The 10139-nt window shown below is 34.6% G+C and overlaps 1 protein-coding gene across 2 annotated transcripts; it reads right to left on the bottom strand.

Annotated features, from left to right (window-relative positions):
* Positions 1 to 362: 362 nt before the first annotated feature.
* Positions 363 to 9914, bottom strand: LOC120075848 (uncharacterized). Of its 2 annotated transcripts, XR_005481438.2 has the most exons (14): positions 9294 to 9838; positions 8712 to 8785; positions 8521 to 8604; positions 8316 to 8396; positions 4689 to 4769; positions 4062 to 4154; positions 3028 to 3207; positions 2848 to 2915; positions 2689 to 2740; positions 2497 to 2550; positions 2297 to 2389; positions 2148 to 2214; positions 1649 to 1833; positions 363 to 651 (listed from the first exon to the last, which is right to left on the bottom strand). XR_005481438.2 is itself a non-coding variant. In XM_039029553.2 (13 exons), the coding sequence occupies exons 1-13, from the start codon at positions 9433 to 9435 to the stop codon at positions 1742 to 1744; spliced, it is 1161 nt and encodes a 386-aa protein (XP_038885481.1). In that variant the 5' UTR covers positions 9436 to 9914; the 3' UTR covers positions 1348 to 1741. The 2 variants fall into 2 exon arrangements, 1 of the variants encoding a protein (XP_038885481.1); XM_039029553.2 differs by lacking the exon at positions 363 to 651 and having other exon boundaries at positions 1348 to 1833; positions 9294 to 9914.
* Positions 9915 to 10139: the final 225 nt, after the last annotated feature.

Here is a 10139-nt window from a genome sequence, read left to right on the forward strand (position 1 = left end):
AATAATATTATTTAAAACAAAGTTAGCATAACTTAACTGACATAGAGTATGTACTATCAACCTCGAAATTAGAGGTTTGATTTTCCCACCCTATATGTTGTCAAAGAAAAATAAGTTAAATAATGTTTGAGATAAAGGAATTTTAATATTTGACCTATTGGTCGAGAGCATATATTTTGACCAATTGAATTATACTTAAGTTTACATATCTATTATGATTTTTGTCATTAAATCAATGATTCATTTAGGTCATGTTTATCTTAGGTCAAACATAATAAATCAATGATAATATGAAACTATACCTCATTAGATTACGTTTGTTGTTGTTTATCCATGTTCATAATTGTAATGAACTATAAAGATGCTCAATCCAATTTTATTTGAGAATTACGTGAGACTTACTAGCCGATACCGTTCCCATTACTGATGCTTTTACAATAAAAGGATTACATCTCTCTCTCATATTTTCTATTATGATTACCATTACCACCATAACAATAATCATAAATGTAACAGATTCAGAAATGTGATTAAAAGTAATCTAATTATATTTGCGACAATAATTTATTATAAATGATCCATCAATAGAATCCCACTTCTGCTTACGAGTCGTAAATATGACCATTGTGATTATTTTCCATTTTTCAATAACTGCAAGGTAAAGAATAAAAAAGGTTAACTATTGCTCGGATTGATGTGTAGTTGGATTGTAAAATTAGAATGAATGAGACCACATATCCAAACATAAATAATTAAAGCTTGGGATAATAAAGTGTAATATTACAACCATTTGTTGTTAACCGTAGGGATTAATAGACATAATGTTCGAAATGCAAAGCCAAATCAATTATTTCTTTAAAAAAAAGAATAATTTGAAAGAAAGAATATTAGGTTAAAAATCCACTTTCTAGTGGAACTTCCTTTCCGTAAATGTAAAGAAATATAATGGTGAGAAGACAAGACAGCTTTTCATAAAGTCCTGTTTTATAATATCATGTATGTGGGAGTTTCCTTTTCAAATCTCCTGTCTTTGTCAACCACACACATATACATACATACACACACACACACATATATATATATATATATATATATATATATTGAATCAGTAATATTATCTTGATACAAATATACAAAAATGGCGTTAGCTTCAAAGACTCAATAATACACATTTATAAATCCAAACTTAACAAATACATATAAGAAAAATGTTAATAGTCGTAATCGGTAGAGTGCAAGCTAAGGAAAGGACAGTTTTTGATAGTGTATTTTCCCCAAACTACATCTATGCCTTATAAACTATATTTTTCTGAATAAAGGATTTGTAACAAATTATGTGATGCAATATTGACACAAGTTAAAGTCTTTTCTTAGAAATAACCTTTGACTTTTGGGATGGTAATGGGTGTCTTATCCACTGAGTTATAGGCTCGGATTGATAAAAACAAAAAATTGGGATCCCACAGATAATGAGAATCCTGTCTATACCTCTCATGTGGATATTCACATTTTCGACACAGTTAAAAGACTCGTGAAACTGTAAACAAATGGTTTTAAATATGAAACAGAGATGGGAGCTCAGCTCCTTTCCCAACTGAGTAAAATCATGGCAACAAACTTCAACCGTAATCTAATACAGCGGACTAACCATTTTGATTCTCTTGATTTTGATCATCATCAAAGTTGGAATTTGCTGCAAGGCTTCTGTAGCGTCAACAACTCAAATAAAATAAGTCCATTATCAGCTGAACTTACCAAGCTCCATCTTCTTCTTGATCACCTTCTGACCATGATATATGAATGAATCTAATATTCCTGAGACGGTGAAGACACCTGGACAGAACCATCATAAAAGCGTTTTCCTCGTTAGTCATACCAATCGATAAACACAAAAAAGTTCATTCTTTAAGATTAAGCTACGAAGAACGAAAACTACACCTAAAATTACTAAGAAACACATTGATGTTCATTTGTATCCTTTACCAAGATAAATGGCAATGTAGTACATACCATCGATTCAGTATAAAGATGTAAAGAGGTTTCTACGAAATAAATGAAGCACATACATGCTCCTCGGTGCATGTGGAAGTTAGAGGTTTCTACTAAATAAGTAGAGAAATTTAAAGGGATGGAAGTTTGTTAAATACCTCCAACTATAGCGCATACATTTGTCAAGAAGTGGAGGAATGACACATGCTCCTCGGTGAATGTGACCTGTAACATACAAACGAATCAGCGATAACGGAAAGTTAATTTACTGTTTCATCGCAAATCGAACAATGTAAGGAAAACCAACCTTGATAGGAGAAAGGTCATAGAAGAAGAAAACTGCAGGAATTGACTGAAGTTGTCCAACTTCTGCAGTCCTTACATGTTCTGTGACAGAGAACTGCAATAATCCATTGCTCGCATCTTTATCACATTGCCCAAATATATAAAAAATATACGTAGTAACAATTATAAGAATATTAGATTTCTGAGTTTAGGAATATCAACCTGGTTTGACTGGATGGTATTCCCACTAACGTCCTTGTAGACAGTAGGTACAACCTGCCAAAAAACAAGACATAATTATTCATACTCTGCTTGGCTCACTCCAGCTATTCTACGAGGAATGATGTGATATATGATTCCTCAGTACAATAAAACATTAACGTATGGTTTGAACGAAACCTATCAGGAAATAACCTTGATAAAATATTGGTATGTTGCACTTGGTGTTTCTTGTTTCCATTGCACGCTTCACAATTAAAGAATAAAAATATCAAAGATAAATGCAAATAAGGTAACAATACAATGAGATCTCTATGTTAACTAGAAGCTCCAGGAAAAGAAGTGAAAGCCTACTTATCCAAAGGATTCACTACGCCAGGGAAATATTCTCCGAAAGCTAATCTGTTAATCTTGTGACTTATCTGAGTCCGAAAACGCAATTAAATTAGATTAATAATCTAAAAACCCAAACTGAATCTTAAACATAGGTTGTCTTTCATAAAAATGAAAAATCACGTTTACACCATTTCTTACATTGAAGCTGTCCTTTTGGAAAGCCAAGATATCGTGAACATGAACATTTGACTGTTGAAAACTTTTCCCAGGTGCAAAATGGAAATTTCCGGCAACCTTATTAACCTCCAAAAATCCATATATATTGCATCCTTCACCATCCTCATCTTTGATCCTTTGAAGAAACCCTTCTCTTTTGCACTGAACGTCATAAATATTTACAAAAATATGACAATGAATAAGATAAGATCCGCCTTAAAATTATCCCATTGACAGAAAACTGAAATCCCTATGGTATTAGGCACATCTTAGTTGTAGTATTATTCCAGATGACAGTAAGAGAAAATTTAAACCTCCGCAAGGTAACCCTAGAAAAACTATATTCTTGAATTGATGCTCTTTGCATACAACGAAGACCACATAATAGTGGAAGGAAAAATAATGTTCATAATATCTAGTTCAATAATGAAAACAATAAAGTTTCATATAAAAGATCTAATAAATAGAAAATCTAACAAAACCAATTATCCTCAAAGAGCAGATGCATTGGCAGAAAAATTCCCTAAGATTGCCCAAGACAACTAGATTGTACATAAACAAACGTGGGGGTATGCTATAGTTCAATGAAATCTCAAATCAAAATTGTATCCCAGAAACAGGTCTCAAGGTATGGGCGTCGCCAAAGAATCTTTAAATTATGGGTAACTATGGGATTCTTATGCTTTCAAGATCAGATGCAAAAGTTCTCATGCATCTCAAGAAGTTATATCAAAACATCATTGTGGATAGGAAACTCAAAAGTTCCAACTTCATACATTAGATGGAAGATAACACCCATGTCAATTAGTGAATAAGTTATGCAGAAGATATTTATATTTTAATAAAGTTCAAGTTCTGAAATTTAAAAAAAAGAAACAAGAAAAAGAAAAGTCTCAGATTCTAATGAATAGTGAATACATGTGTACAATTAACACCAGATAAAGGAATTTGGAAGCCAACTTCAAAATTGTATGCATAAAAGGAATATGTAAAACAGGAGCCTTTTCCTGACAAACCTGGTCAATCAAATCTGGGTTTGACAAAGCCCAACCTTTCTTTCGATAAGCCTCACGAACTTCCTCACATGAATTGCAACAATCATCGTCTGCCTGCAAATACAAAGAATTTTTTTCCCCAAAAAAAAAGGTTAAGTGAATGTGAGAGAGCAGGAGGGAGGATGTTGCACCAAATATGTTCATCTCCAATGAGCCACGCCACCTCTCAAAAGGAAGAGAACAAAGAAACTTACAAGAAAGAAAAGAAAAAAAAAAGTCAACTCAAAATGATATAACCAATTGCCAACGGTTTAATTCATTCAGTCCAATTACGCTAATTAAATTTATCAAAATAACTGGACATGGCCATATGATATCACTTTTTGGATTGCACAGTCAACCTGCCTACCACCAAATAGACTCATAAGCTTCTATGAGAATTTCTGACATCAACTATTTAGAGGTAAGTAATGCAACCAGGAAACTACATTCAACAATTACTTGTATGACAAAACGATTCACAATTTTATGGGCTTTATTTTTGTTTGCCCTTATATTCCTTCAATTTTTTTTGAAAACGGGAGTATTCATAAAAATAAATAAATAAATAAAACTAAACAAAGAAAAAAATGAAAAAGAAGTTCTTACTGATTCAGCTCCATAGCAGGAACCACAATATGTCTCGTTATGCTCAAGCCTGCCACCATGTCTCTGTAAGGGCTTTTCAATCTGTGCCAACATAAAAAGAACAATAGCCAAAAATAAATAAATAAATAACGGCAGTAATGCCAGATTGACAAACGGCATTTTTTTTTTAATGAGAGATCAATAAGACTAACAATTTCATTGATCAAATGAAATGACAAAAGGGTAAGTATGTCCATGATGATTACGTAAGGCAGTTCTACTGTGATATAAAAAAAGTAAGATTGTAATCACAAAAGAATGCGATAAATTTACACCAAAAGAAAGCTATGTATGTGAGATGTTAAAAAAAAGAACGGAAATCCATAGCTTGTCGTCAAAGATTGTTTGATTTTGGTCAAGCCAAATAAGCCAAAAGAAGGCTTTAACAAACCAATTCCAAATGACCTCATTTTTCTTTTTGAAAGTGTGACCAGTGAGGAGCGCCTGTAGGAGGACAAATGGGTCATCATGAAAGAACATGTGGTAATTGAAAGCCCTCAATAATTTAGACCAAAAAGCATGAGCATATTCACAGGTTACGACGAGGTGCATAATAGTTTCACTGTTCTTGCGACAGAGGGTACACTAGCTAGGGGCGGAGTTGTTTCACATAGGCAGTGTTGATCAGAAAAATGCATCCATGTCTGAATTTCCATAGGAAGAATTTGATCTTCTTTGGTGTGGGACCTTTCCAGATGATAGAGTACAAATCTTTTAGATTGGTGATTCCACTAGAAGAAAGTTCATAGGATAGAGACCTAACTGTAATGATCCTTTTGAATCCACGGGCCATTTCCATCCATCCTCCATCAGGGAATTGGGAGGGGGGAAATAACTGTAGATAGTTGGGACCATTTGATGTTTTCATCTCCGTTAAGATGTCTTCTCAAATGTAAATCCCAAGATGTAGTCTCATTAATCCAAACATCAGCAATGCTGGAGTTTTTGTGAAGGGTAAGCTTATAATCTAGGAAAAGTATCCTTAAAGGGGGGAAGTGCCAACCCAAATATCGTGCCAAAAAGAAGTGGCTGCCCCAATGCTAATATTGCCCACAATGTTGTTGAGAATCGAATCCTTTTACAAAATTTTCATGGCCCTTGGAACAGTTTGAGAGTAGCTTGGTTCGGTTGGAGAGAAGGGCCGTACTTAGCATCATTAATATGCCTCCAGAGGGCCGAATTCTCCCCACAGTATCTCCATATGCAGTTGGCAAGGAGGCTTTGATTTTTAATTTTAATGTCAGTCAACCCAAGGCCACCTTCGAAGATGGGCAGTTTAATCCAAACATCAGCAATGCTGTGGAAATACAACCTTTGATTCATTTCCTCCATTTGAGCCCACATCCTTTAACTGTTAATATATTGTCAAGCTCAAGGAAGCCAATCAACCATGTCAAAAGCCTTTTCAATGACAAGTTTAATGGCCACCCCCTCTCTTTTTTTCGTGAGTAGTAATCAATCAATTGATTGGAAATCAAAGATGCATCAATAATCTAACGGTTGGCCACAAAACGCATCTGGCTTTCGGAAATAGTGGAAGGGAGGACCTTCTTGAGACATTTAGATAACACTGGCAATGGCTTTGTAGAGATATGTGGTGAGACTGATAGGCCTATAGTCTCCACTATTCTTGAATCTAATTCTTTTGGGGATGGGGCTGATATAAGTCTTGTTAAGGTTGGTGTTAATGATAGCTTTCTCAAAAAAAGTCTTGGAACACCCTCGTAATATCGGGCTTAAGAATGTTCCAATGCTTTTTAAAGAATTTTGTTGTATGCATATCTGATCCAGGAGATTTGTTATTGCAAAGGTCGGAAATAGCCCTCCAAATCTCTGATTCAATATATGGCCTCTCGAGTTCTTTGGCTTGTTATGGTGTGTTATGGTCCCAATTTCGAATGGGAGGGAGAAGCCCATTGGTCAATATTTTAGAGTACAAATCTTTGTAGAATTCAATGAATTCAGCTTCAACGTTTGAATCTATTGCGAGACTGAGGCCCCTACAAGAAAGAATCTCCACAACAGTAATTTTTTTAAGAATCTCCACAGCAGTAATTTTTTCTCTCTTTCGAGTGGACATATATTGATGGAAAAAGTGGCTGTTTTCATACCTCTCCAGGATTGACAAAAGGCAAATGCATAGGTGGACGGTTTTACTGATTGGATTTAAGATAAAATAGTTCAAGATGTCCATCAACATAGAAATTAGCATCAAAACGAAGCTAGAAAATTAAAATTGGAACAAAAACTGGCACAAGTAAAGATATTTATATACAAGTTTCCGGCGGGCCTTCGTTTTCTCAAAAATGGTTATATGTTACAAAACTTCTAGACGTGTTCTCTACCACTAGTAGCACCAATGATTCTTATACTCCCATCACCTAAAAATACTAAAATCCATCAAATTACATGCATGCATTAAATCATCATTTATCATGTTGCATCCAGTCTATCCTACATCCTTCTCGTCCTATTGGTTTGCTTGGATTGTGGATTAAGCACAATAGCATTTTCACTTCATCACTCCAGCAAAATTTAATTTTAAATCATTAATCTTCAACTTGGGAAACTAAACCCACTACAGCAAACTTAAAATGTTCACAGATGAGCATCCTCTGTTACATACACGATCTAAAATGAACAGACATGGTACCATGCGAACAAAATCAAAGCAACTGATTACATTGCAAATTTGTAAAAAAACCAGAAAAACACTATGGGGACAATCATTTACTTCAAAAAATAAAAATAAATAAATAAATAAAATAATAATAATAATTAAAAAAAATCCTATCTTCTTCATCTTCCTCCTTCCTGCTTCCCCAACCCCCCCCCCCCCCCCCCTTTTTTTTATTTATTTTATATTTATATTTTAAATTTGGGTATAGCCATGAGACGAATTAAAAAATATATACAAAAGGTTTTTCTGTAGTCTATCCAACTAACTAGATCATTTTCAGAAAAGCTGCCCCATAGACGAGAACTGGCACAAAAGCAACCAAAGTAGGTTTAGAATAAGTGGTTAATACTAAAATATGCTTTACAGAGGTGAATGGACACCTTTGGAACTTCTTTTTGAATGCAATATTAATATGATGGTGCAAAGTTCAACGATATGAAACAAAAACTTCAGCCGTCAATTATGTAATAGTAATTAAACATTTAGCTTTCAGTCTCCCCATGGAGAGATTTTTGTACTGCTGAAGCAATATTTCACATCTAGCTGCAAGTGTTTTCCCCAATTACGTTCTCACAAAGATACATTGCATATACAAATCCATCCTAAAAAAACAACACAGTTCTAGTCTAATGGAGCAGCAAATAAACCACTCTTGTTGGTTTCAGATTGGTTTAACATTCAATAAAACCAACCCCTGATCAATAACTATCAACTAATCACTTTTCAAAAATTTATGCCAATCTAAAAAAGCATATAATCCAAAGAGAATCACTGGTGATTAGATGAGAGAGTTTCTCCAATTGAACTATCATCAGCAGAGATTAGACTAGCTCCATATGGTCCAACAAATGGCCAAAGAGAGAGAGAGGAAGTACAGAAGGAATTTAAATTATCATCACATTACAAACCTTAGGAGCACCAATCCCATCTGGTCTAGCTTCGATAGCGTTGCCATGAGAGTCCAGCCTTTTTTTGATTATGTCATGTTTCTGCATACAGGGGAAATCAATATGTAAATCTTGCACCACTCGCACATGACATGCACTACACAGCTCAATTTCAAATAATTTACATATTTTCGACAATGAGAAAAAGCTATGTAACCATACGCACCACATCTAGGTGTTGCTCTCCACTGATGTCCATTGCATCAAGACTTAATAAAGAACAAGGAAGGGCAGGAAACGTAACATCGAACTGCAAGTAAAAAGGCAAATGTATAGTTTCCAAAAAAAATAAAAAATAAAAAATAAACAGATTTTGATGCATAACATTATAAATATCCAGAAACAATGTGGAGTTACATTGATACGTAGGGTTTCTCCTCTTGATGTATCAACTACGAGCTTTGTTTCTGTTACAGCATGGAGATACAACCCTGCAACCAATGTGAGTTTTCAAGCATATTAGCAGTTAAAGAAACCAAATCTATAAAGCATATACTCAAACAGAAAACCGATTGCAATGATACCAAAACACAGAGCTCCAAAAGACCTTAATACTTTCCATGATATATAAGTGCCCTTCTGAGCAGCAGGAGGAAGTGATTTCAAATGTAAATTAATGAGTGCATGATATATTGGTAAACATATGACTTGAACTCTGACAATGAACACAAGAATTATGAACTAAGCTCTGTTGATAATATATAAATCGAATGCAATCTGACAAAGGAAAACCTTATGGAATTTAAACAGGGGCTTGCCCAAAATGTACCACATTAAAGAACAACTGGGAAGTGCTAAACGCCAATCAAAGCTTTCATACATAAAACATAAAAGAGATTCTATAGAGAAAAACATAGAATTGAATTGTAACACACATTATGGCAAGACCTAGAATCAATAATATATGTACAGAACAAAAACGCAGGCAAGGAAACGTACGTAGCTCGGAAATGAATAGCAAGAGCATGACAATGGAAGACGCAAGCGTGATAACGCCACCGGAGAGCGTCCGGCTGTAGAAATCCTCATTAATTTTAGGGTAAGCATCCAAATTCCGAAGTTTACTGATTATATTATCCATGTCCAGCCTCTAATTTCCGATCCCAGATTCCGGTTCGCGATCTATCCGAAGCGCCAATACGCCTATCGACCCTTAATGGGAAGAGTAATTGAGGAACCCAAACAAGAAGACGAGGAGATCAATGGAGGATGGTTTTGACAAAAACCAACGCGAGACCCCAAGGCGGAGACCGAAACTTGGATTGTCGCCGGAAAATGAGGGGGAAATTGGGAATTGAGAACTAGAGAACTGAACACGGCGGAGACTTGGAGGAGACCCCCTTAATAATTTCGGTGTTTGTGAAGGGAAAAGAGATCTAAGAAGAGAAAGGGAGGAAGGTGTGGGTGTTTCCCTGGATATAGGGGTTGGGTCTTCGTCTCCGATTGGAAATTCTGCAGACCATGAATCTTTGGGTTTGGGACCTTTTTCAAAAATAAATAAATAATATTTATATCTTAAGACAAAAATTATTTACTTTTTTTTTCTTCTAATTTTCAAACAGAAAATACCCTCACGTATATATATATATATATATATATATATTATGGCTAAATTACAATTTTTTTTGTATCAGTTTTCTTTTATTATTACTATATTTGATTTATGCTTAGGTTTGAGGGTCGGTTTGAATTGGTTGGAGAAAAAAAGTGTTTGGTTTAAATACTATTTTAGTTTCTAAATTTTGAATTTTGTTCAATTTTAGTCTTTAAACTTCAAAAAACATT

This window comes from Benincasa hispida, chromosome 4, assembly GCF_027475165.1.
Source record: "Benincasa hispida cultivar pf3 chromosome 4, pf3_genome.v1.1, whole genome shotgun sequence".
NCBI lineage: Eukaryota > Viridiplantae > Streptophyta > Magnoliopsida > Cucurbitales > Cucurbitaceae > Benincasa > Benincasa hispida.